This window comes from Cucurbita pepo, chromosome 3 (assembly GCF_057944985.1).
Source record: "Cucurbita pepo subsp. pepo isolate OVF chromosome 3, ASM5794498v1, whole genome shotgun sequence".
In the NCBI taxonomy this organism is placed as follows: domain Eukaryota; kingdom Viridiplantae; phylum Streptophyta; class Magnoliopsida; order Cucurbitales; family Cucurbitaceae; genus Cucurbita; species Cucurbita pepo.
This window is the reverse complement of record NC_141800.1, coordinates 14,115,441-14,140,467: the sequence shown is the minus strand read 5'-3', so window position 1 is coordinate 14,140,467 and position 25,027 is coordinate 14,115,441. Positions and strand designations below refer to the sequence as shown.

The following is a 25,027-nucleotide window of genomic DNA, read 5'->3' as shown; positions in this document are numbered from 1 at the left end:
TTTTTCATTAACTTTATTTAATTTTAAATAAATACATTTGTCATGATTGTTAATAAGAAACAATTAATTAAAATTTGGTTTTTTAATTTGAACAAAATACGTTTTCAGATATAGTGAAAAAAAATTGTAATGTGTTTAATAGTATATCAGAAACCATATTTTTATTTCTTTCTTTATTAATTATTCTCAAGAGTAAAAGTTACTTAAAATATTAACATTTAAAATAAAGAAGATTGATTTTTAATCAATTATTAGCTCGCGTTACAGTATTGTGAACCTTTTATTAAAATATAATATCCTAATTTTTAAATGAATAAACTAATCATCATAATCTATGAAAAAATTGAATGCTGTCGACTTTACTATATTTGGTTGAAAAAAAAAAATAGATTATATGTTCATAGTCATTACCACTCGAATACATTCTTCTAACGTTATGATCTGTTGATCTGTTACAAAGTACAAGACGACTCACAAAATCTAGGTCCTATTTGATAATATTTCACTCTAAATTTTTTCCTCAAATTTTAAACAATAGTTTAGAAAAAAAAAAAAATATATATATATATATATATATATATATATATATATATTTATAAGCATTATTTAACATTCCACATCCTAAATATATTATGAAAAGGGAAATCATGGAAAGTGACACATATTACAATATTATAGCCTATCCACCACTAAACTTATGCATATTTAATTAAGAGTGCTTTCATTAAGATGTGTAATGAATCATAGTCATTCAAACGTGATTCATAAAAAGAATTTGTGAGCTAAGAGGTTATGAAAAAACGTACCCTTGGAAGAAGAACTCAGATTCTTGAACTCAGTCCATGCAAGGTTGAAGCAGCCATCGCTGTCTGTTCTGCTGCAGAATTTACAGCATCATTTGGATCCATATTCCATACAGCTGCACAATTTTGTTTTAGTTCATTGGAGAATGGAGAGCGAGCTGCCACTCACCATCTCCCGATAGCCTATCTTTCTATCTTCTGCTGTCTTTTCCTCCTTAAAGCTTTCACTCCTCAGCCTTGGGATGATTCCCATAGCTCCTTATCAGAACTTTCTCTCTCTCTCTCTCTCTGCTGCTTAAAGTTACTACTACTCAGCCTTGGGATAATTGAAACAGCCCCTTATCTGAATCTCTGCCTTCCTCTCTCTGCCTCTTTTCCATTACTCCACAGCCGTGGGATGATTCAAATGACGAGAAAAAATTTAGTACTACATGAGTTAATTACACACTCCGTTTGTTTTTCGTTACTGTAACAGTACAGATTCACCGCTAGCATATATTGTCTTCTTTAAATTTTCTCTTTCGGGGTTCCTTTAAGGTTATAAACCACCGCTAGTAGATATTGTCCTATTTAGACTTTATCTTCCAAACTTTCTCTCGAGGTTTTAAAACGCATCCATTAAAGAGAGGTTTCCACACCCTTGTAAGGAATGTTTTGTTCCCTTCTCCAACCGATGTGGGATCTTACAATACACTCTCTTGGAGGCCCAACGTTCTCACTAGCACACCGCCCGATATCTGGGTCTAATACCATTTGTAACAACTCAAGCCCACCGTTAGCAAATATTGACCTCTTTGAACTTTTCCTTCCAAGCTTCTCCTCAACGTTTTAAAACGTGTCATTAGGGAGAGGTTTCTACGTTCTTATAAGGAATGCTTTGTTTCCCTCTCCAACTGATCTCATATTTACAAACCGTTAGTTAGTACAGTTAAACTCCATATGGCAATTGGTAGAAGTAATATGGATGAGTCAGTAAATAGCAATTTCCTCTACCCTCTCCCTCTTCAATAATTCAAGCGGGCATATTACCAGAATCTTCTCTATCTCTCTCTCTAGAACAATCCAAGTAGCATGTTACCATAATCTTCTCTCCCCCTCATGTGAATTCTTAACAACTTGACAGTCTAGATCTGGTCCACAGCAACAGAGGCTCCCCTCTGCCCCCACCTCCTACTTACCCTTGTCTCTCACGAGGACTCTCCATTATTGCATCCTTACAACGGCCCAAGAGAAGGGTCAGAGGAAAAATTGGAGTGATATCCCAACTGGATTTTCATCACATGGATAACTAAAGAGAGAGTTGTGCTTGCTTAGGCTTATGGAAGTCCAGCAGTTTCTCTATCTAGACTAGGCACAAATGATTAAGAAGAAATACTAATCATTTCATTCCAAAAAGTTCAATGTCTTCCCAATATGTGGGAACTACCTTTAAATGTTGTTGCTCATCCGGGCTCTCTGATTCTTCATCGTCCTTTACCATTCCTGCAGTTTCAATGAGATTTGATTTCCAGAGTTACATAAAGGCTTATCAAGCAGGCAACAATGACAGTTACAACAGAGATTCATCCATGTTCGAAATTTGGATCATACAGAACCAATTTGCTAAAATATCTCATTCTTTACAAGAACATAGCTGATAAATGATAAGCCAAAGAACAAAATAAAATTGATCAGATCACCATTTAACTTGCATCAAGGTATCAAAAACCATTAATCACTTTCTTTAGAGAAAATATTGAAATCTGGCCAAGCAAACAGATAATAAATCCGAGGAGAAATTAAACTAAATGTAGTTTACTTCATAATCACTCCCAAATTTCTGATAACTGAATCAATATCACCAAATAAACATGAAAAATCAATGTAAGGTAACACAAGTCTTGACGATGATTCAACTGAGAAATTACAGTGTTTCTTCGAATTTCATCACAAATATAACAGATAAAGATAGCAATTAGTCTTACAATCGAAGATCAAGAGGATAATGGCGAGTCATTATTACCTCTTCAAGGAGCGATTTCGAACAATTAACCTCTCCAAAATGGGGAATCGGAGCGCTAATTGGTGTTGTGCCGAAACGAAAAAAAAAAAAGCCATTAAGATCTAGACATCACAGAGCTTGGTAACGCCATTAAGATCTCGATTCTCACGTCGCGTTCGCTGTAGAGAGCGACGGCGGAGGAGAAGAAAGGAAATAACCACGTCGGTGCCCTTGCCGTTCGCCGACGAAGCACGGGCCAAATCAGTTGCGATAACGACAAATCGGAACCAGAATCCAACGGTAGTAATTTAAAACCCATATGCTTTTGGATTCCTTGGACGATCACGATTCCCTTTTGCCCAGATCCAAAAAGGTACATTAACACTCTTTTTCTTTCTGTTGTATTTTGAAGTTTTTTTTTTTTTAATTTTTTTTTTCCAATTGAGAGGAAATTAGAAACCATACGAAAATTGGTTGAATAAAAGTTTCCTTTTATTAAAATATAATAATAATAATAATAATTTTTAAGCCTGAAAAAATATTAGGTAAATATATTTTTAAATTTTATAAAAGAGTACAGAAATAAAATTTAGGTATTTGAACCGGCATGGAAAACAAATGTCAAGCAATACTTAAATTAAAATCTGAAAATAAATAAATAAATAAATAAATCTGTCGTAATAATGCATTGGAATTCGGAATTTAATATTTACAAAAAAAATATATATATATATATAAAGTTATCGCTTCCATAGGATATTGCTGAGAAATATTAAAAAGAGAATTAAAAAAAGTATGTGGGGACCACGCGAATTTAAGGAAATTAGTTTTTTTTTTTTTTTTTTGGGGGGGAAAGTGAATATTTTGATGGATTTATGTAAGCAAACGTCAAGCAATTGAACGGAGCAGTGACGTGGTCTGTTTTGTTCATTAAAGCGGGGCCCACAAAACCGGGTAACGATACCGACCCGTATCCTCCACGTGCTGGTTTTCTGTTGGACCCGACCGTTGAAGAAATAACCCACCCAATAATCCCAATACAAAAATTCCGGTTTTATATATTTTAAATACAATTTTATGGCTAAATTTAATTTCTGATTATAAAATTTGTACTTATTTGATTCACTTAATATAAAAGTTAAAATTTTTTATTTGACCGTGACTGACTGACAACCAATAAAGAATTGGTCATTTCACTTTATATTTTACTGCAACAGTGAGGGTGAGATTATCAAACACGCAGCCGGTGGCTTTTTAAAAAGCACAATTTTCAATTTCTCCATCTTTTTTGTAAAAAAAATTAATTTATTGGCAGATTCCAAATTTGCACGAGGATATAGATAGACTGATCGGTCATTGTTGCCGTTACTTCAACTTTTCCGGTGAAGAAAGAAGGAGAGAAGAAAGAAGGAGAGAAGAAAGAAAAAAAACAGGGAACTAAGATTTTTTTTTTTTTTTTTCTTCTTCTTCTTCGCGGATTTCCGGTAAAGGATAACCACCAAACCTTCCATATCATAATCAATTTCTTCCGTGCAAGCAAAATCCGATTCGAAATCTCGCCAAAAATCTGACCCATTTGGCTTAATTTACGAAAGAGTTCATAGCCGCCGGAATTTCTCTGTTTCGAAAATGGATTTCTGGCCGGAATTTCTCGCTAACAGTTGGGGGAAAGAGTTCATAGCCGGCGGAATCGGCGGCATCGCCGGCATCGTCTCCGGCTACCCACTCGACACCCTTCGCATCCGACAGCAACACTCCACCTCTGGTTCCGCGATTAGCGTCCTCCGTAACATCATGTCTAACGGCGGCCCAGCTGCCCTCTACAGAGGAATGGGTGCTCCACTCGCTTCCGTCACTTTCCAGGTCCCGATTTGTTCATATTTTTAATCAATTTACCGAAGATTCCAGGATATTCCCATTAAAACCCATTTGTTATTTCTGTTAATTTGTTACGTGAATCCTGCAGAACGCAATTGTTTTCCAAACCAACGCCGTGCTCTGCCGCGCGTTCGATCCGGCGGTAACGGACAACCGTCCACCGTCGTACAAGGCAGTAGCATTAGGCGGATTCGGCACCGGAGCATTACAGAGCCTAATTCTAACACCGGTGGAGCTCGTTAAGATCCGCCTTCAATTACAGGATCTGGGTTCATCGAGCCACTCAGATCTGGGTTCATCTCGGCTCGGGCCGATGCAGGTTGCGAAGAACATATTCAAAACCGAAGGCTACAAAGGGCTTTACAGAGGCTTAACAATCACAATGCTAAGAGACGCTCCATCTCATTGTTTTTACTTCTGGACATACGAATTCATGAGAGAAAAGCTTCATCCCGGTTGCAGGGAGTCCGGGCAAGAGACATTGAGAACGATGCTCGTCGCCGGCGGTTTAGCCGGCGTTGCCAGTTGGGTTTGTTGTTACCCACTGGATGTGGTTAAAACCAGACTCCAAGCTCAATCGAAAATGTCGTTTCAAAAGTACAGTGGAATTGTGGACTGTTTCTATAAGAGCGTGAAAGAAGAAGGGTACAGTGTGTTATGGCGGGGATTGGGAACCGCCATTGCAAGAGCTTTTGTGGTGAATGGAGCCATTTTTTCTGCTTATGAGCTGAGCTTGAGATGTCTGTCCAACAATGGAGGATTTCATGCTGAAAACACCATTTAAGAGAATTGGGGTTTTTTCCTGTTTTCCACCATTTTCTTCTGTTTTCGAATCCATTACTGATTCATTTATGAGTGTAAATAAGTGGATGAAGAACTTGGTGATCGGGATTATGAATTATGTAATGATGGTGATGACAGAAAATTTGTGGCTCTTGGAGATGACTGATTGTATAGGATTTTAAGACCCGTTTGTTCGAAGGAATAATGTTAGGAGAATTTCATATAAATAAATTGTTTTTAACATTTTATTTTAGTCTATTATTTAATTTTATTCCATTTGTTTTTTTTTTAGGCTTTTAATTTTCATAATACAACTAATCTTTTACACTGGTGCCGAAACCTTTCCGACTCGTTTCAAAGTCATGAAAGGGAACCTTGGAAGAGAATACACTCCTTAGATTTATTTATGGCCCTCAACGAGCCGTATGAGGTGAAAATCTCATGTACTGTTCTGCAATAGCGATCATAACAGTGATGTTATTACGGACTATAATTATCTAACTGTAAGTACAATTGATATAGTTGAGGCTCAATCAAAATATGGTTTGAGATGAAATAGAAATATAATGCATGAAAAATGTGGAGAATAGAATCAAATTTCAAAACAACTTCTTATTATGATAAAGTTTTGAAAACAACTCCAACTTCCAAAATAAGAACATAAAATAGATAAGCATAATAATCCTATTTGTTTATGATACTATTATTTTTTAAGATATCTAGGGTCGAGCTTCACAAGTAACTATTTCGAGCATAACTGAAAATAGCTGAAAGTTAAAAGAGAGAGTGAAAGAGAATTTTTTCGGAAGATTATTAAACCGTATTTATTTATATTTTTTAAGTTTCGTGACATATTGAAATTCAAAATTTAAAAGTTATGTTGTATTATTGAAATATAATTTTTAAAAAAATTACGTATATTTGATTATGGAATATTATTGTTGATATTTTATAATTTTTTAAAAATAGTTATATTGTAATTTTTTTTTTTTTTAATACGAATTGTTATTAAATTCGGCTATTCCGCTCCCACGGTATCTTTCCGGAGAGAGAACACAAAGTGGGACCCACTTTAGAGACACGTGGTAATAATTAAATGGGTGAATTAGAGGTGTCAGCTGTCGATGTCCATCCGACGTCGTTTCAGTCGGGTACATACACTGCACCTGCGCCACAAAAAAGTGGTCGGCGGCCACGTGATTCAGACATATGCCACGTATCCACAAATCGAAGGAAATGTCTTTTTCTAATTTTTTGAGACTTTTTTGGAATTATTTTTAGTTGTGAAATATATATTCATTACCTTAGATTCATCATTATGTTTGTTGTTTTTTTTTTTAATTAAACATTCAAGTAAAAATAAGAATGTATTTTCAAATGTCACATTTTAGCTATGGTAATAAAAATCTCATAATTTAGATTTTATCCAATTGGTTATTTTAAAATTTATTTAATTATCATATTTCAATACCTTTTTAACAATTATAATTATAATAATAATCTCTTAGATTAAAATTATCATATTTTTCCAAATATAATAATATATTTTTATTTCAATTTATGGTTCAAGACAGACATGTACGAACAATTTTGGTAGTCTTTTCGAGTTTATAGTTATAATCTCCAAATACACCTGAGTAAAGGAAGAGTACATGAAAGAACTGAGACTACATTCGAATTAGAGCGATCATGAGAATATGACGACTAACAAAATCTTAAAAGAATTGAAAGTCGCTACTTATACGAGCAACATGCATCTTCATTTTCAGTGGCTCAATCTTAAAAAATTTCATAGTTAAACATGTTTTATTAGAGCATCATATGTCGGGAACGAGGACATAACATGTTGGAATGACTTGTGTTGGTCTGTGTAGATAGTCTTCACTATTAAAAGTAAAGAATATGTAACATGACATGTCACAGGGAGTAGAGGCCGAATCCGAATTTTGAATCCCGAACATGGGTCGCTACAACACTTGTTTCTCATAACCTATATGATAAATTTTCCCAAGAAAGATTGTTGGGCTTTTTCCTCTTGAAGAGGAAGGTCCACTCGCGGGCCCAAAGGGCGGACCCAATCCAGTAGAAAAGATTCGGGTTAGGTCAAAGCTACGTGGGTCGGGTTTTTTGACACCCAATTACTTCAAACCCTTCAAACCCTAAACCCTGTCAATATAAAGGCTGCCGCCTACATTTCAGCCCTCTTTGGACGGAAGAAGAATCCGAAGGCTTCATCGTCGAATCCGACTAAATGGTAATGGCGAACTTACTTTTGTAAACTCAATCTCTTCCCTTTCTACATGATTGTTGTTGAATTCGGAATTTTAGTGCGTTAATCGATTTGTTTGTTGATCGGTAATTAGGGTAAGGGAACGGGAAGTTTCGGTAAGAGGAGGAACAAGACCCACACTCTCTGTGTTAGGTGTGGCCGCCGCAGCTTCCACCTGCAGAAGAGTCGATGCTCTGCCTGTGCATTTCCAGCCGCCCGTAAGCGTACATGTAAGTTCGCTTAATCAATTTGTAATTTGTTTTTGGTTGTTTCATCATTGCGCAATTAATCCTCTTTTATATGCTGAGCTTAATTTATTGAATCGATTAGAAGTGATAATCGTAGATTCATCATTATCGACCCAGATAGCAGTAGATTCGTTATGCGTACCCTAATCTGTTTGAGTGAATATCATTTACTCTTGGGTCTTCAATTTTGGTCCAGTTGTTCCTTTTTCTTATGCGGGTTTTGGATTTAGATAACTGGAGCGTGAAGGCGATCCGAAGGAAGACCACTGGAACTGGGCGGATGAGATACATGCGTCATGTTCCTCGCAGATTCAAGAGTGGTTTCAGAGAAGGTTATACTCTAAGTTGTATATTTCTTGCATTTTCTGCTTGTCAACTGTTTTTTGGGGCATTTTGTGATTTGTAATTACCTTTGGATTTGGTGATTAGGTACTCAAGCAGCACCAAGGAGCAAAGGAGCAGCCGCATCAGCCTAAGACATTAAAGGTTACTTGTGGCACAACTTGGTACCATATTTATAGCTTCTAGGAGAAGTTTGTCATTTTTGGGACCAGAATCTATAAGAATTTTGTTTTGTGATGTTAACACCTTCAATACTGAAACTTATTTTTATTTCTTACTGTATTGTTTATGGAATTTTTTATTGTTGTTTTGAGACCACTTTCACCTTTCGTTAATCTATGTCTTGAGCTATATACATCTAATCATTGTTGGAGTTTTTGCTGGTAGATATTGTTACCGTGAAGCCAGGGTAGAATCAGTTAGTAAGAAATTTGAGCATTAAATCATGTGTTAATGAGTTGTTCCTCACTCATATATATATATATATATATATATATATATATATATATGATTAGGGTTGATAATCTAGAATAACTCGGCAAGTTGCTATTCTTTTTTGGAATTGTTAGTGGTAGGGGTATGACTTGGTTATTGTTACAATTACTACATAACTACGAAACCACTCGTTAGGAGATGTAGAGGCCGACTCAAGGAAAGGGGCCATTGTAAAGCATCAAAACTAAGAGAAAAGACTCATCTTTTGGGATCGCAGGAAGAGAAAATTACAATAGGCTTTCGAAACAAGGAAATGAAGAAAGATGATGTTGAAGTGCATACAAGTCCAAACACTCTTATAGCTGTACATATCAGAGGTATGTAAGACACTCGTTCTGTTCAAGAATACAACTTCAATTTAAGGACAGTTGATGTCAACAATACCATGAATTACGAGTGTGCTGATGCTACTTTTGGAGGACTATTAAGTCTTCTATCCAATCTCTAGTGTATAGAGATAAGTTGACAGAATGTTGATTCAAATTCTCTCCTTCCTTTTTGGACAAAACAGACCCTCCTGCGAGCTATATGCTTAAAAAAGCTTACATTAACAGGGATCAGAAGTTTCAGAAGTAGAGGGTGAGCAAACAAACAAGGGTTTGTGGAGTGTGAATGCTGAAGAATGTATGATCTGTTGATATCTTATCATCCTTTTGTTATCATTCTCAAGGTTGGTTGCATCTTTCCTGTGTAGATTTTCTGATCATATTTGGACATTTTCAATTATAGGATAGTTATGTTAGTTAGACCGAGAATGTCAGGAATTCCATAGGACTGTTAGACCAAACATACTAAAGGAAATAATCTTCATCTTGCCGAATATGTTGGTGATGTGATGTGGAGTTCTTGAAGAGAACCCTTTTTCTTTCGAGCAACCAATATCTTAGGATGATGAGTTTGAAGAATGTGTAAATGCAAGAGAGGAACCTCATAGTATCACAATTTTAATTTGAAATGTGTTTTGAACTTGTGACCATTAAGGAAGAGAATGAGTCTTTTATATTGGTTTGGTTCTTTCTCCTTCCTCTTTGGATCTATAGGTGAAGCTATTGGATTACTTCATTGACCTCGGTGTCTTTTCTTCTCGGAATCGTTTATTGCTGCTTCTTCAAGATCTTTTTATTTGTTTTGTTTTTCAAATTCTTGTGTCTTGTGTTTGACCTAACCGTAACTTCAAGATCTTTTTATTTGTTTTGTTTTTCAAATTCTTGTGTCTTGTGTTTGACCTAACCGTAACTACGAATAACTTGTTAAAAAATGATTATCTTTAACAAGTAGAGTAATATATATAGATCTTTTTATTTGTTTTGTTTTTCAAATTCTTGTGTCTTGTGTTTGACCTAACTGTAACTACGAGTAATATATTTACTTGGAACTCTTTAATTAATTAATTGAAAAGCAATTTTTATGGTCTAGCTGTCTCATAATAACCATATATATAGTTTGAAGTCTTCAAATATAAAATAAGAAAAATAGATATGCTAAATATAAAATAATGATTATATTAAATATTAAGATAATGTATATTATAAACATTAAATATATGCCTGAATTCTGAATGTCGAAATTGTTCGAAATTGAAGTTAGTTGAATATAGATTGAAATACTTTATAATGTTTAAATATGATTTAAATAATATTTTAAATTTGAAAAATATTATCGCAAAGTCTATTCAAACTTGAGATTTCATCACCATATTTTTTTTTTTTTTAGATATTTACTCGATGCACTGTTTTAATTTTCAATTTTTTTTAATTCTATATAAAATTTAATGGATTCGAATGCTTCTACACGAATGAGTCATGTATGTCTCCCCTCCAAAATTAATTATATGATTTCAATATTTAACGATAATTAAGATGTCTCGCTACAATGCACTAGAAAAAATCTAAAATAGAAAAAATCTAAAATGGATAATTTTGGATGAAAACGGTTAGCATCTCATTCTAAAAAAACCTCCTACTTAATTTTTATTTTTTAAATGCTTGGATAATTTTGGATGAAAACCGTTAGCATTTCATTCTAAAAAAATCTTCTGAACTTAATTTTTTTTTTTTTTTTTTTTTAAATACTCCTATGATGGATAATTTTGGACAAAAACCGTTAGTAGTTCATTCTAAAAGAACCTCCAACTTAATTTTTTTTTTTTTAAATACGCCTATGGATAATTTTGGATGAAAACGGTTAGCATTTTATTTCAAAAATAGATTTTGAATAATTTTTGAAATAAAATAGTAATAATTTTGATTATTTAAAAGTATTTCTTTTTATAGATTATAAATAATTTAAGGTGTTTGAATGTAGCGATGAAATGAAATAATATAGGATGCACAGTTGTAGAGTTTATAAATAGGAACCCGGGCAACTTCCAAATTCATTCCCATTCCCACATTTTCCAAATTCAGGCTTTCTGTTTCTCGTTCCCTCTGTCATGGCTACGATAGAAAAATGCAAATCCAAATCACGTTTCTTCGATCGAATCTTCCCTCCGCGTCCCCTAGGCGCTTGCCTTGCTAATTCCGCCCCTCCTCCCAATTCAATTTGCCAATCTTTCTTCAAGGTAGCCTCCACCGTGAAATCCAGGGCCGCCTCCCTTTTTCCCTTCGACGCGGGCTGCGTCTATGATCCATGGGGCGACGCCGTCGACGGACTGACTTGCACGACGCAGATGGGATTGACATTGCCGGAATTTGATCGAGACGCCATCGTTATTGGGGGAATGGAGATGAGGAGATGGAAGCCTTGTGTGGTAGACGGATTTGAAGGATTCGAGATTGGAGATGAAGCCGAGAAGGAGAAACCTATTTTACTCCAAGGTTTTGCTTAAAATTCTGTCGTTCAATTTTTGATCGAGTTCTTGTTCCCGCTTCTTGTTCTTGTTTCTTGTTAAAATTCTGTTGTTGAATTTTCAATAGAGTTTTTGTTCTTGTTCTTGATCTTGTTGTTGATGTGAGTAACTTGGAAGTTAGGGAAATTTTCTGGTTGAATTTTTCTGGCTTCTTTGTGAATACACATCACAGAGAATAGAGATAATGAGTTCTTGAATTTCTAACGAATTTCGTGAACTTTCGAGTTATTATTATTATTATTATTTTCTTTCTTTTATTTATTAATCTTGGTTCTTTACTTTCTCTTCTTTAGACAAACCCTTTTCATTTTCTTAATCTAGTTTCTCAGATACTTCAAAGTGATTTATTAATTGCAAAGTTAAATCACAGATAACAAATTTAATACCTAAGCTAATGAACATTTGCATACACAAATTAATTTTGAAGAACTAAGTTTCTTTTATATATATATATATATATAACTTAACAAGATTAGGCCATATTAATGGTAAAGTAAGATGTGCTGTATTAGATGAATGGTGAAGAGAGCATAAATTAAAAAGATGTAAATATAATATAAAGAGTCCAATCCAAGAAGCGTGGTGTATGCCTCTGTGTCAAATCTAAAAGCTTTGTTGTTGTCCTATTATAGTTCATCTTTCCCACTGCCCTGCTCTTCAGACTTGAGCAGTTTGGAGATGTTCTTGGCCAAATCCTTCAAGCTCCCTTTGCTCGAAACCTTTATCTGCGCAATCGAAAACAGAGTAGTATGGTTTTATACCTTCGAACTAAAGAAAGTTATTCCAAACAAACCCGAAGAATGAAAAACACAGTACGAATACTAACCGGGTTTGATTTATCAGATGCGGGGTAAAACAGGAGGGTTGGATAATCATCTACCTGCATCATCACAAACAGACACCAAACTGTTAGGATTCGATTATTGATAATAACATGAGTGAGTGAGTGAGTGACTGACTGACTTGTAGCTTTGGATGTTCGTTTGCAGAAGCATCAATTCTGGCAAAAACAATGTTATCAAAATCTTTGAAATGCTTAGCCAACTTCTCCACATTCTTGCTTGTTGCCTCGCAGGTAATGCACCATGGGGTATGCACCTGTTTCATAATAATAAAACCTTATAAGATCCCACAAACAAGATTACATGAACATAAATTACTCATTCATTACCTCCAAGAATACATTTTTGGGATTCTTCAAAACCAGTTCATCAAATGTCCTTCCAACAACTACTTGAATGCTTGCTCCCTCCTTCAATTCACAACAACAACAAAAACCCAATTATCAGAACGACAGCGATCGGAATTCACAAGTACTTCAAGTGATCCAAAACATATTCACAGGAACTCACATTATTTGGGATTGGCTGTGATCTGAAGTAAGGAGACAGAGTACCATCATGAAGGCCTCTGCCAAACTCCTATAAACATGGAAATTCACAGAACCATATCAGCTGGCCTAACAACAAATTTTCTCAACACAGAATATATATATATATATAGAACAATAGTTTTACCTCTATGTTGCTCGGGGTCGGATCTGACTCTAACAAAAACTTTGAGCTCATTCCGTTATCAAAAGCAGCAACCTGACAGATGCATAGCAAATATAAAGTGCTAGGAGATACAGATTAGGCCAATGATACGATTCTCTCCAGATTTTTTGGTTGGGAAAAGGATGGCTGAAGCAAAATACGAACCACAATTCCGTTTGATTCTTCGAGACCGAATAATGACAAGAAGGGCTTTGCGAGATTTTCATTTGCAATGTCTATGGATATAAACATCACCTGCATTGAGAAGAAGATAGTATTATCAACATTCATCTACACAATGTGATGACTGATGAGTAACTTTGATAAGCAGAGAATACATAATTTGTTTACCTTTGACTTTAACTTTTTCGCAACATTCTGAAGCGGCTCGAGAAGATCCTTGAATTCTTCGTCATCAGCAAAGATGAGAACCTTCAAAGTGAATGAAAATTAGACAATTCCAAGTAAATAATTAGAGTCAAAGTATATTCTTTCTGTTTTTACTAGCTTTTTGATACATACATCAAGTTTCTTTTGACCTCAACATGAAATGTCTCTCTTTTGCTTAACTTTGTACGGTACCAAGCCCACCGCTATTAGATATTGTCCTCTTTGGGTTTTCCCTTCTAAGCTTCCCCTCAAGGTTTTTAAAACGCGTCTGCTAGGGAGAGGTTTCCATACCCTTATAAAAATGCTTTGTTCCCCTCTCCAACAAATGTGGGATCTCACAATCCACCCCCTTTCGGGGCCAGCGTCCTCACTAGTACTCGTTCCCCTCTCCAATCGATGTGGGACCGATGTGGGACCCTCCCAATCCACCCACCTTCGGGGCCCAACGTCCTCGCTAACACACTGCCTGGTGTCCACCCCCTTCGGGGCTCAACCTCCTTATTGGCACATCACCCGGTAACTTGGCTCTAATATCATTTGTAACAACCCAAACCCACCACTGGCAAATATTGTCCTATTTGGGCTTTTTCCCTTATGGGCTTCCTCAAAACGCATTTGCTAGGAAGAGGTTTCCACACCCCTATAAAGAATGCTTTGTTCCCCCTCTCCAACTGACGTATGATCCAAGTATATTTTTCTTAAAAAACTTATGAGAAACCCAAAAAGAAAGAAACAAATTCAGAATGCAAAGAATGTAGAGATGTACATGAAAGGATGCAATTCAAAGAGATATGAGAAATGTGGGGAACCTGGCGTTTAACAGGGCTGGAGTAAACTCGGATAGAATTCATTTCCGTCAGTTTAGTGACTAATGGAAACTTGTTATGCTCCAAAAAATGCAATATCTTTTCCCTTTCAAAACCTCCTTCTGCAACATACAATAAGTAAGCAAAGATGATATTAACATCCACATAACTATCAGTCCGGGCTGCATGCAAGCTATCTCAGAATAAAAATTTTAAACTATCGATCCAACTCACCGTACGCGCTATATCTTTCCTCCTCATCTTTAACCAATCCAAGGAAATTGCTTGAGGGCTTAATATCTGGGAAGAGGACCTTTGCAGCTTCAATGTCGCTCACCCCAACAAACTGGAATTCATTGTCATCTGAGGCTGCTTTTAAAAATTCTTCATATGCAGGCCCCTTGAGAAAATAAAACACATTTCTTCACCAGATCCTCCATGATTAATACATATATCATCCCAATTCCAAAGAATGATGCTATGCTAATAATTATAAAGAGTTTGTTTAACAAACGCCTAAACGTCGTTCCTATCAAGCCAAATGCCCCACAAAACGGCGAAACAAGACCTCGACAGGACCTTTCCTTTGGCATCAAACAACCAAGTTATAAGAACTTGGGAACAGAGATTTTATTTTGACTCGATCCGAAAACAAGCAATGCAACATTCAAAGTGACTTTTTGGGATCTAGGGTGCTAGTAGAAAGATCTAGGGTCCTGTAACATGATGTTCTATGTTCTTAAAGCTGTGTTCGCACTGCGGTTTGTTCTTTATTTTGTCCAAATTCTCTAAAAGAAAACATACATATACGAGGTACACAGAGAAGTAACAAACCTCAAATTTCTCAAACCGACCAACAACGAACATGTGGTGCTTCTTAAGAAATTCTTTAGCTTCGTTCAAAGAGCTTATATTTATAACAGGCACACCAGTCTTTTTCTGGACCCAGATCACAATCTCTTCCCTGAATTCATGGAAAAATAACGCCAATTCAAACAAATCAAGAGAGGATTCAATTATAAAAATAGATAATATGATCAATTTCCATTACCAATCTACTTACGCAGTGAATCCACCAGTGTAAGCTTGAGAAGTCCCATTAACAAACAGAATAAGTGTAGGGAACCCCTTAATTTGGAGGGCAGAAGCCGCTTTTGGATAGCGATCGGCATCAAGCTTCGCCATTAAAATGGGGCTTCCCAATTCCCTAAGTGAATTAGCTGCCTCAGCGAAATGGGGCATTAACTCAGCACTCCTAGCACACCAAGGGGCATAACCCAGAAGCAAAACGTACTCATTTTGTTCAATTACTCTCTCACTCTTATCATTGCTAAGCTCAAGAACTATCCTCTGTGCTTTACTCAATACCTTAGCCTCTGAGGTTCTCAAATTAGCCCCATCCTGCTGCTGATTTTCCTCTTCTTCATCCAATGCCAACAATTCCTCAAGACCCTCGAGATCTTCATCGCCATTTTCAACTGGGTTGCTCTCAGATGAGTAAACAATGGCGAAGAATCCGAACAATAGGAGAAGGGTGAAGGCGAGAAGGATGAATCTGGAAGTGGGTTTTCTCAGAATCATGGTAATGGGTTCTGAATTGATGGATTTTTGGATTTGAAGGAAGGAAATGATGATTCGAGTTAAAGATGAATATGGATCTGGGGAAAAGCTCAGAAGGTGAGGCGAAATGGGGTTTTTGAGGGTTCTTTCCTTCTTCTTTCGTTACTGTAAAAATGGCGCTAATTGGGGATGAATTCAGAGGAAAATGGAAAGAGGGAAGCCGATTAGGGAGATTGGCTGTACGTGTGAAATCGGGAGTGAGCCATTGAAATTAAAACTGTCGGTCCTTAGGTCAACCAAACTAAAGTAGAACGTGAGTGGGACTATCACCCTTGAATTACTAATTTAGGTTTGAGCTTTAATTTTTTTTAATATCTGTGAATCTATTAACATATAAGCCACTAAAATTGAATTTTGTATATAAAAATTATTAATTTTTTTATTTTTCTTTTTATTTCCACCGACCCAAGAAGACGAGAAATTCTAACTCTAACCTAAGTTGAAAATATAGACCTAAATTAATTGAACCATATTTAAGTCGGTAATAACAAATTGAAAGTTTAACTTTTGAAATTTAATTATATGTAACATTAATTTTAAAAAAAAAATGTTGAATTTGTTAGAGACATCAATTGGAAGGACTCCTTAGACACAATATAGACTAAATTTGTTATGTAACATCAATTTTGGAGGAAACCGTTACACTTAAAAAAAATTAAAAATACCATTATTATTTTAGTGTATGGATGAAATGTTTAGATCACGACTCAGTTAACTCAAGCAAAACAGTTACTTTTACCTCTTATTTTAGTGTGTGCTTCCATGCAAGAAGGAAGTGCGTGCTTGATGCAAATGGCAAAAATATCTTCTGCTTTATATGATTATCATCAAATAAAAAATTATTCTATGTAGCAATTCTTACCTCTCCTACTACTGGTGGGGTGACAGCTAGCCTAAAAAACTAGCTATACATTGTCTAAGTTAGATATGCAACACATGCACATAAAAATACCGTTAATGAAGGGACCCATTTTCTTTTCAAAGTGGGTCATTAGCTCGTGACATGTCTTAGATTAGGATCGTCTAGCTCGATCCTAACTGGTACATAGAGACCCTAACCATCTAGCCGTACACTTATGACCAGTTCCCAAAAAAACTATGGACAATGAACGTATAACAAAAAACAAAACCTTGATCCCCTCACCGATCACTATTTTAAATGACTTTGGTCATTAATTACCTTAGCACATGATGTGGTAATGTATAGTTAGTAAGATCGTTTTGCAATTTGTCATTCAATTCATGAAAAAATATGGATTTTATTATCCTTTAAAACATGTATAAAATATGTTGGGATTTATATCATTAATTATCTAAAATGAAATAAGGTAACAAAATTGTTAAAAATACCTCATTTATATGAAATTCGGATAACATTTCGGCACACAAATATAGTTACTTGATCTCTGGTCATTTTATTTCCCAAAATATTCTTTTATCATTTTTTTTTTCACACATCATAAACAAAAATGTCAACTAAACAACATTAACGATCTAATTTAAGTGTATTCTTGAATTTTATTTAAAAAATTAAAGATATTATTAAAAAAAAAAAAAAAAAAAAAAAAGTTCTTGGAGGTGGATGAAAGTCTCAGGTCGGGTCTGCTGATTTGGGGAATGATCATGAGTTTATAATCAAAGAATATTATCTTCATTGGTTTGTGGCCTTCTCAGAAACCCAAGACAAAGCTACGAGAGTTTATGCTCAGAGTGGACAACATTATATCAGTCTGGAGAGTAGTGTTCGTCTAACATGGTATCTGAGTCATACCCTAAACTTAGCCAAGCCAATAGATGCCAATAGAATCCTCAAATGTCAAACAAAGGACTCCAAAAGAAAAGGACTCGAACCTCAATTAAGGGGAGGCGTGTGGATGAAAGTCCCACATCAGCTAATTTAAGGAATGATCACGGGTTTATAATCAAATAATACTATCTCCATTAGTTTGAGGCTTTTTGGGGAAACCCAAAGCAAAGCCATAAAAGATACTCGACAATATCATACCATTGTGGAGAGTCGTGTTCGTCTAACCACTCGTTCTTATTTTTTATAATTTAGCCTAAATTCTATGAAAGAAGTAATGTAATAAAATACTCTGTTTCATACCCCCTCGTTCAACAAAAGTGGGCAACAATAGAATAAAAGGAAGAAACACAAGAAAACGTGTGAGACAAAGAAAGAAAGTGGATGAATGGAATTTATACACAAATTCTTCAAACATCAACAGAAAAAATGCAATGCAGAAAGATCATGAAACGATAAGGCAATCAATGTGCCAGCTCGAGGCTGCATCAGACACACCTCCTTTACGTTTGGAACTCAAAATCTTCCCACATTTATTATCATCGCCTCTACAAATCTGCTACAATTTGGATTTCTTTTTCTGGGTGTTCATCAAGATCAGATCTTGGGTTCTTACAGCATTCAAACACAGCTTAAACTACAGAGAAACAGAGTAACAATGCTGGAAGGGAAGGCTTTGATTGCTGATACAGACATGCCTCTCAAGTTGCAGATCCAAGCCATGAAAGCTGCTTCTGAAGCTCTCGATCTTTATGATGTTTATGACTCTAAATCCATTGCTGCCCACATCAAGAAGGTCATTTATATTCGATTTTCAATGTCGATATTATGTGAAATTGTCTACTTCTGAGCTGAGTTCTATCACTAAAGTTGAGAGAGAACTTGGTTTGATCTTTCATTCATGGTTTTGTGGATTTGTTTGTGTAAATGATGGTTCAATTTTTGTGCAGAAGTTTGATGATGGGCATGGGATGGGATGGCAATGCGTGGTGGGTTCCAATTTTGGGAGCTTTTTCACTCATTCTCAAGGGACTTTCATCTACTTCACTTTGGAGACTCTCAACTTTCTTATCTTCAAAGGCCCTTCTCCTTCCGTATCGAGTCGTGTAGATATCGTTTGATTTTCTTATTTTAGTTTCTAAAAACGGAGCTTTTTTGTGATCAAACAATATCATACCACTGTATAGAGATACGTGAAAGATCTAACCATGTCGATAGAATTATCCGGTTTCGAATAAAGAAGAAATTAGTTGGCGCACTATGTATCCACAATGTGATCGAGCAAAGAAACTGGCTTGAATAAGAGCAATCTCTCGATGAAGCCACATAGTTGGACGGATAAATTGGTACTTTGTTCCAAGACTTAACCTTTTTGTTCGATACGAGAGGATTCTTGTTCACTTTGGACATACCTTCATACCAATAGAGATATTGTTTTCCACTTATACATCGTTGATCTTTTCTTATCTAATCAATATAAATTTCGGTGACATTTCCAACAAATTCGGTAAAGTTTCGCAAAAGGGTTTTGAATCGAGTTGAATAAAATAACAATAGTCAAGGGGTTTCAAACCTATATGGGTATGATCTTCCATCTTCCATCTCCCACAATTATAGGACAAGTTTTGTCAAATTCCCTTCAAACTTGGGTCAAAGAGGAAATTACCATCTAATCCAACCCAAAACCAAACAAATGAGTTGTGGTAACAGAAACTGTATTTATTTAGCAAAACCAGATCCAGAAAAACCAGGAAAAAAAAACGACACAATCTGTACAATGTTGTCAAAATAGAACAGAAAACAAGAAGTCACCATTGGGTTCTTCAGATCTGAGCTGTGAGTTTTAGACAAAAAAAAAATGGTCGGGCATGCAAGCATGTCTGTCTTCCCCTAGTTTTAAGAGCCTTTGACTTTCCCAAGAAAAACCACAGCCATCCATCCATCAATAGCCAAATTCCCTGTTTCAATTCATAAGCCATCTCTCAGCTACCCATCAAAGCCTGCATGTAACCCACTTTCTGCTACCCATTTCCCATTCCAATTCAAAGCCAAAACCAACATATTTGGTTCTGTTTTATTAAGCTCTTTCCAAAAGCTCTCCTTTGTTCTTCTTCTATGAACATTGTTTTTTCAGGTCTGTCAAGATTGCTGGTTTATTCTCTCTCGTTTATTCTATCAAAAGATTCATCAAAAAGCTGAAAATGGTACGAGAAATGGAGCAGGAGGAAGAGAATTGCAGGTCCAAATTCTTCAATTTCAAACATAAAACACTCCAAAAGCTTGAGCTTGGAGAGTTTAATAATAATAATGTTTTGTTTTCCAACAGAAACCAGGGATTAGATCCCCCAAACGACGGCGGGTTGGACAAATCCTCCGCTAATGGACCGGACAAAGGTCCTAAATCCAAGCCCTCCAGAGATGATGCTGCAGTTAAACAGCCTAAAAATCAGCCACCAACAGGTTCAGACATCTTTTTGTCTGTTTTATTTTCTGTTCTTTGAAATTATAAACTATAGTTTATGACTTCTCAAAATGAGTTGTAACATTATGATTATTTATATTATATGGTTGACATTCTGATGTTTGTGACATTTTCATTGCATAGATGTCTAATCTTATTGTCTTGTATGAACTAAAAGGCCATAATTTGTGTGTTCTTCTTGGAAATGATCAGAAATAGAACAGATGAAGGAGAGGTTCGCTAAGTTGCTTTTGGGTGAAGATATGTCCGGTGGAGGAAAGGGTGTTTCGTCGGCTTTAGCATTGTCGAATGCAATTACGAATCTTGCAGGTATGTCGTTCGTGTATCGATCTTCTGTTTTGTGTCGATAATATCGACGATATCAGTTGAATTATGCTCGGTTAGATGCTGTTAGAGGAAGCAAATCGAGATAAGTTTTGTAGTTGAATCTAGAGAGTCAAGTTTTTATCTTTATCCTATGGTTTATGCAGCTTCTGTTTTCGGGGAACAACGGCGTCTCGAGCCGATGTCGGAAGGGAGAAAAACACGGTGGAGAAAAGAGATTGACTTGCTATTATCAGTCACTGATTACATAGTTGAATTTGTTCCTTCCCAACAGAAATCCAAGGATGGAACAAACATGGAGGCAATTTTTTCTCTCCCTCTCTCTTTCTGAGCTTCAAAATGCATTTATAGATCATAATTCAGTTCATGTTCTTTGATTTAACAGATCATGGTTACCCGACAACGCAACGATCTTCACATGAACATCCCGGCATTGCGGAAGCTCGATGCGATGCTTATTGTAGGAAAAGACTGCTAATCTTGCTCTACTTTTTGTCCTGTTTAATAAGATTTAATGAATCTTTCTAATGGTTTCACATTATGTATAGGCTTGTTTGGATAATTTTAAGGACCAATCCGAGTTCTACTACTTATCCAGAGATTCAAGTAATAAAGACAATGCTTCAAAGAGAAATGATGACAAATGGTGGCTACCTACTCCAAAAGTTCCTGAGAATGGTTTATCTGAAAACTCAAGGAAATTTATGCAGTATCAAAAGGATTGTGTAAACCAAGTCCTTAAAGCAGCCATGGCTATCAATGCACAAGTTCTATCAGAAATGGAGATCCCAGAAAACTACATAGAGTTATTGCCTAAGGTAAATTTTGACTTCACGTCGGTTGGAGAGGATAACGGAACATTCCTTATATGGGTGTGGAAACCTCTCCCTAGTAGACACGTTTTAAAATCTTGAGGGGACACCCGTATGGGAAAGTCCAAATAGGACAATATCTGCTAGCGGTGGGCTTGGGATTGGGCTGTTATAGATATCATAAATGCTCTATCTTTCATTGGTTTTGTGATTGAATATGTAAACTTGCAGAACGGGAGGGAAAGCCTTGGAGACTCCGTGTACAGAAACATAACGGTCGAGTACTTCGACCCGGATCAATTTCTGTCTACATTGGACTTATCTTCAGAGCACAAGATCTTAGATCTCAAGGATAGAATAGAAGCTTCCATTGTGATATGGAAGAGGAAAATGAACCAGAAAGATGGAAAATCTGCTTGGGGTTCAGCTGTAAGCTTGGAGAAACGAGAGCTTTTCGAGGAGCGAGCGGAAACGATTCTACTCATCCTCAAACATCGTTTCCCAGGCACTCCTCAATCAGCATTAGACATCAGCAAAATCCAATACAACCGGGTACAAAACAGGTTTTTTGGGAAGTACTTGTGTTTAAGACATTATATGACTTCTTAAATTTGGTCTAATAGGAGAGTGGTTTGGTTTTATAGGATGTTGGACAGGCTGTTCTAGAGAGTTACTCAAGAATTCTTGAAAGCTTAGCCTTCACAGTGATGTCAAGGATTGAGGACGTACTCGATGCAGATTACATCGCTCAAAATCCATCACAAGTATCGAGTAAGAAGAACTCGACACGGGAAACCGCAGTGAGCTCAGGAGAAGAGCCACAAAGTGCTGCAGACACACCTACTTCAATGACACTATTGGATTTCATGAATTGGGGTCCGGATATTGCTGATAATGAGGTAAAGAAGGAATCACCAACAGAGAATGCAGAAAATGTGTTCACAGAAACTGAACCAAGGCCTGTGCAAAAGCTTCAAAACGTAGCGACCAACAACAAGTTGGTTTCTTACCTCGAGAACATAGGCGGGACAAAAAGCCCCACGGCACGACATTGACACAACACATAACAGAAGAACACAACACAGTTAATAGCTCAACCTACTTTTGTCTGTGTTTTCTTTAGAGCTGTAATTACCAAGTCCATTCAATTCATTCCTGTTGTACATATGAAGGATGAGCACAAGTTATTTGGTTTTGGAGTCTTTTTTTAATATGGTTCTTCTGCAGGGGTAAGTTTTAGTCAATTTTGTTAGAAAGAATAAGTCTTTTTAACCCATATCTTCATCAGTTTTTCAAAGAAACTGGCAAGAACACTTTGTAAAAGTACATTCATTACATAATAACAATTTCTCAATTGAAACATAACTGGGAGGATAAGAGAGAAAATTTACATACTGCAAAAGGATTTGAAAGCGAATTAGATCTTGCCACGAGGCCCAAGCTTTGGTGGAAGTTGAGGTCCTTTCTTGATGGGAAGAACATCATCTGGGGCAGTGGCACTGTAATAAGCTAATGTGGCTCCACCGCCTAGAAGCAAGAACTTGAGCAACAGTCCTCTCTTGGTGAATGGAGCGGCAAAGGTCTCAAAGAATTTGCTCTATAAATACACCAAAAATAAGGAATGCTTTATTTTTGGCCCGTAACATCGTCAAAAATAGAATGCGCATACTCGGGAGAGGTTTCCACGCCCTTATAAGGAATGCTTCGTTCCCTCTTCAACCGATATGAGATCACATAATCCACCCCCTTGAGGGCCATTTGCAACAGCCCAAGTTTACTGTTAACGAATATTGTTCGCTTTGGCTCGTTACATATTATCATCAGCCTCACGGTTTTAAAACACACCAAATTAGGTAGAGGTTTCCACACCCTTATGGAATGCTTTGTTACTCTCTCCATACGAGGTGAGATCTCATAATTCACTCCTCTTGGGGGCCTAGTATACTCGATGGCACATCGCTCGGTGCCAGACTTTCATACCATTTGTAACCGCTCAACTTCACCGCTAGCTGTTATTGTTTGCTTTTGTCCGTTACGTATCGTCAACAACCTCACGATTTTAAAACACGTCTACTAGGGAGAGGTTTTCACACTCTTACAAGGAATGGTTCGTTCCCCTCTCTAACTAGATCTCATTATAATTCTAATTTTATTAAAGCAAGAGAATGAGCTACAAACCTGAAGAGAATTGTATGGTGAAGGAGCATCAGATCCATACAAATCCCACTGTCCAGTAGTGTTGCCCAAATCCTCCAAATCGAAGTAAACACTTTTGTCACCGTACTTAGCCACCACAGCACCAGCCCTGAAAACAGAGTAACAAAAAGGGGGAAAACCCCACAAGTTTCATGAAGTTCCAAATCAATATGCACCAAAATAAAGAAGAAATTAGAGAAATTTGTGGTACTTGAAGCTTTTTGGTCTGCAGCTCTGGCGAGAGGGCCTGAGAGGGAGCTTAGTTCCGGCAAGGGAGCTTCCACCAAGGCCCTTTACGGTGACTGGCTGAACTGCGGCTAATGTTGCTAAGGAAGCCATTGTTGTCTGCGTTTTGGATTGAAAAGGAACAAACTTGGAGTTGCAGGCTGAGGGAGGAGGTGAGGCTTCAAATGGGATTTCGATCCTATGATTGGATTTTCTTTTGACACGTGGCGAAATGGGATTTTGGAAGACAATTTGGAGTGTCACTTAGGATGTGCCACGTTGGAAGGAGGTGGATAAGCCTATCCTTGTTGATATGGTGGAAGATTTTGGACCTTGCTTTGGGCTTTAGTGGTCATTTTTAGAGGAGATTTGTGTGTATCCAAGTAAATTATGTTGCTTGTCTCGTAAAACTTTAACAGGTCTACCGATATTGTCCTCTTTCGACTTAAAACAGGTCTATTAGAAAAAGGTTTCCATACCCTTGTAAATGGTGGTTTGTTCTCCTCCCCAACGAACGTGAGACATCACAATATTAATGTGTCATAGGTAAGTAAGGACATAAATTTTGTGAGCTAATAAACTTGACTTAGGAGAATTGTTGGTAGACTTAATAGAATAAGTTACTAACTTATGGAGCAACTGCAGTAAAATGGTAGTAGTTGACCAACTGTGGAAAGGGTAATACTAGTTAATAGAATAAGTTACTAACTTATGGAGCAACTGCCGTAAAATTGGTAGTAGTTGACCAAATGTGGAACGGGTAATACTAGTTAATAGAATAAGTTACTAACTTATGGAGCAACTGCCGTAAAATTGGTAGTAGTTGCCCAACTGTGGAACTGGTAATACTAGTTTAATCTTTTAATTAGTAAGAAAGTTTAGGAAGCTAGTTAGTACTTTCTCTACTATAAATACTTATGTATGCTCTTTTCATAATTACAATAACACAAGAATTGAAAGTTCCCTCAAATTTATCATGTGCTTCCTTTGTTTGTTTGGACATATTTCGATCCTGAGTCAAATCCAACAAATTTGATATCATTCATTAAGAAGAATAAACTCTCCATGTCTCTACAATAATGTGATCTTGTCCATTTTCGATATAAGCTCTCATGATTTTGTTTTCTATGTTTCAAAAGGTATGAGGCGAGTCCAGATATACTTTCACTTATGCTCCATAGACCTC

General features: G+C 36.4%; 7 protein-coding genes and 1 long non-coding RNA gene across 9 annotated transcripts; 5 read left to right on the top strand and 3 right to left on the bottom strand.

Annotated features, from left to right (window-relative positions):
- Positions 1–645: 645 nt before the first annotated feature.
- LOC147793284 (uncharacterized) lies at positions 646–3,224 on the bottom strand. Its single transcript, XR_015420264.1, has 2 exons — positions 2,806–3,224; positions 646–2,285 (listed from the first exon to the last, which is right to left on the bottom strand). It is a non-coding gene; the product is annotated as an uncharacterized LOC147793284 (long non-coding RNA).
- An 811-nt stretch (positions 3,225–4,035) lies between these two features.
- On the top strand, positions 4,036–5,698 carry LOC111789942 (mitochondrial arginine transporter BAC2). The gene is made up of 2 exons (XM_023670676.2): positions 4,036–4,647; positions 4,751–5,698. Exons 1-2 carry the CDS (start codon positions 4,414–4,416, stop codon positions 5,444–5,446), a joined length of 930 nt encoding a protein of 309 aa, XP_023526444.1. The 5' UTR covers positions 4,036–4,413; the 3' UTR covers positions 5,447–5,698.
- A 1,850-nt stretch (positions 5,699–7,548) lies between these two features.
- On the top strand, positions 7,549–8,622 carry LOC111789961 (Zinc-binding ribosomal protein family protein). Its single transcript, XM_023670703.2, has 4 exons — positions 7,549–7,699; positions 7,809–7,944; positions 8,193–8,294; positions 8,392–8,622. The coding sequence occupies exons 1-4, from the start codon at positions 7,697–7,699 to the stop codon at positions 8,436–8,438; spliced, it is 288 nt and encodes a 95-aa protein (XP_023526471.1). The 5' UTR covers positions 7,549–7,696; the 3' UTR covers positions 8,439–8,622.
- Positions 8,623–11,128: 2,506 nt separating this feature from the next.
- On the top strand, positions 11,129–11,999 carry LOC111790262 (uncharacterized). Its single transcript, XM_023671127.2, has one exon. The coding sequence runs from the start codon at positions 11,231–11,233 to the stop codon at positions 11,624–11,626; it is 396 nt and encodes a 131-aa protein (XP_023526895.1). The 5' UTR covers positions 11,129–11,230; the 3' UTR covers positions 11,627–11,999.
- Positions 12,000–12,129: 130 nt separating this feature from the next.
- On the bottom strand, positions 12,130–16,211 carry PDIL1-6 (PDI-like 1-6). Its single transcript, XM_023673183.2, has 12 exons — positions 15,442–16,211; positions 15,213–15,342; positions 14,613–14,778; positions 14,382–14,500; positions 13,534–13,614; positions 13,348–13,437; positions 13,165–13,236; positions 13,000–13,068; positions 12,819–12,899; positions 12,611–12,745; positions 12,474–12,527; positions 12,130–12,372 (listed from the first exon to the last, which is right to left on the bottom strand). Exons 1-12 carry the CDS (start codon positions 15,957–15,959, stop codon positions 12,274–12,276), a joined length of 1,614 nt encoding a protein of 537 aa, XP_023528951.1. The 5' UTR covers positions 15,960–16,211; the 3' UTR covers positions 12,130–12,273.
- A 2,108-nt stretch (positions 16,212–18,319) lies between these two features.
- Positions 18,320–19,063, top strand: LOC111791776 (dynein light chain 1, cytoplasmic-like). The gene is made up of 2 exons (XM_023673248.2): positions 18,320–18,598; positions 18,753–19,063. The coding sequence occupies exons 1-2, from the start codon at positions 18,461–18,463 to the stop codon at positions 18,921–18,923; spliced, it is 309 nt and encodes a 102-aa protein (XP_023529016.1). The 5' UTR covers positions 18,320–18,460; the 3' UTR covers positions 18,924–19,063.
- Positions 19,064–19,234: 171 nt separating this feature from the next.
- Positions 19,235–22,743, top strand: LOC111791897 (rop guanine nucleotide exchange factor 12-like). Of its 2 annotated transcripts, XM_087122545.1 has the most exons (8): positions 19,236–20,041; positions 20,129–20,262; positions 20,477–20,593; positions 20,755–20,909; positions 20,994–21,068; positions 21,157–21,426; positions 21,652–21,972; positions 22,065–22,743. In XM_087122545.1, exons 1-8 carry the CDS (start codon positions 20,004–20,006, stop codon positions 22,473–22,475), a joined length of 1,521 nt encoding a protein of 506 aa, XP_086978671.1. In that variant the 5' UTR covers positions 19,236–20,003; the 3' UTR covers positions 22,476–22,743. The 2 variants fall into 2 exon arrangements, with proteins under 2 accessions (XP_023529178.1, XP_086978671.1); XM_023673410.2 differs by having other exon boundaries at positions 19,235–20,262.
- Positions 22,735–24,019, bottom strand: LOC111791896 (photosystem I reaction center subunit VI, chloroplastic). The gene is made up of 3 exons (XM_023673409.2): positions 23,828–24,019; positions 23,599–23,725; positions 22,735–23,017 (listed from the first exon to the last, which is right to left on the bottom strand). Exons 1-3 carry the CDS (start codon positions 23,953–23,955, stop codon positions 22,838–22,840), a joined length of 435 nt encoding a protein of 144 aa, XP_023529177.1. The 5' UTR covers positions 23,956–24,019; the 3' UTR covers positions 22,735–22,837.
- Between the last annotated feature and the right edge of the window lie 1,008 nt (positions 24,020–25,027).

Coding starts and splice junctions, on each gene's coding strand:
- LOC111789942 (XM_023670676.2), top strand. CDS start 4,414: ATGGATTTCTGGCCGGAATTTCTCGCTAACAGTTGGGGGAAAGAGTTC. Junction 4,648..4,750: donor TCGCTTCCGTCACTTTCCAG/GTCCCGATTTGT, acceptor TGAATCCTGCAG/AACGCAATTGTTTTCCAAAC.
- PDIL1-6 (XM_023673183.2), bottom strand. CDS start 15,959: ATGATTCTGAGAAAACCCACTTCCAGATTCATCCTTCTCGCCTTCACC. Junction 12,746..12,818: donor CCAAAAATGTATTCTTGGAG/GTAATGAATGAG, acceptor ATTATGAAACAG/GTGCATACCCCATGGTGCAT. Junction 12,528..12,610: donor ACGAACATCCAAAGCTACAA/GTCAGTCAGTCA, acceptor GTGATGATGCAG/GTAGATGATTATCCAACCCT.
- LOC111791776 (XM_023673248.2), top strand. CDS start 18,461: ATGCTGGAAGGGAAGGCTTTGATTGCTGATACAGACATGCCTCTCAAG. Junction 18,599..18,752: donor TTGCTGCCCACATCAAGAAG/GTCATTTATATT, acceptor ATTTTTGTGCAG/AAGTTTGATGATGGGCATGG.
- LOC111790262 (XM_023671127.2), top strand. CDS start 11,231: ATGGCTACGATAGAAAAATGCAAATCCAAATCACGTTTCTTCGATCGA.
- LOC111791897 (XM_023673410.2), top strand. CDS start 20,004: ATGGTACGAGAAATGGAGCAGGAGGAAGAGAATTGCAGGTCCAAATTC. Junction 20,594..20,754: donor TGCAATTACGAATCTTGCAG/GTATGTCGTTCG, acceptor TGGTTTATGCAG/CTTCTGTTTTCGGGGAACAA. Junction 21,973..22,064: donor GCAAAATCCAATACAACCGG/GTACAAAACAGG, acceptor TTGGTTTTATAG/GATGTTGGACAGGCTGTTCT.
- LOC111789961 (XM_023670703.2), top strand. Junction 7,945..8,192: donor AGCCGCCCGTAAGCGTACAT/GTAAGTTCGCTT, acceptor TTTTGGATTTAG/ATAACTGGAGCGTGAAGGCG. Junction 8,295..8,391: donor CAAGAGTGGTTTCAGAGAAG/GTTATACTCTAA, acceptor TTTGGTGATTAG/GTACTCAAGCAGCACCAAGG.
- LOC111791896 (XM_023673409.2), bottom strand. CDS start 23,955: ATGGCTTCCTTAGCAACATTAGCCGCAGTTCAGCCAGTCACCGTAAAG. Junction 23,726..23,827: donor TGCAGACCAAAAAGCTTCAA/GTACCACAAATT, acceptor CTCTGTTTTCAG/GGCTGGTGCTGTGGTGGCTA. Junction 23,018..23,598: donor CACCATACAATTCTCTTCAG/GTTTGTAGCTCA, acceptor GTGTATTTATAG/AGCAAATTCTTTGAGACCTT.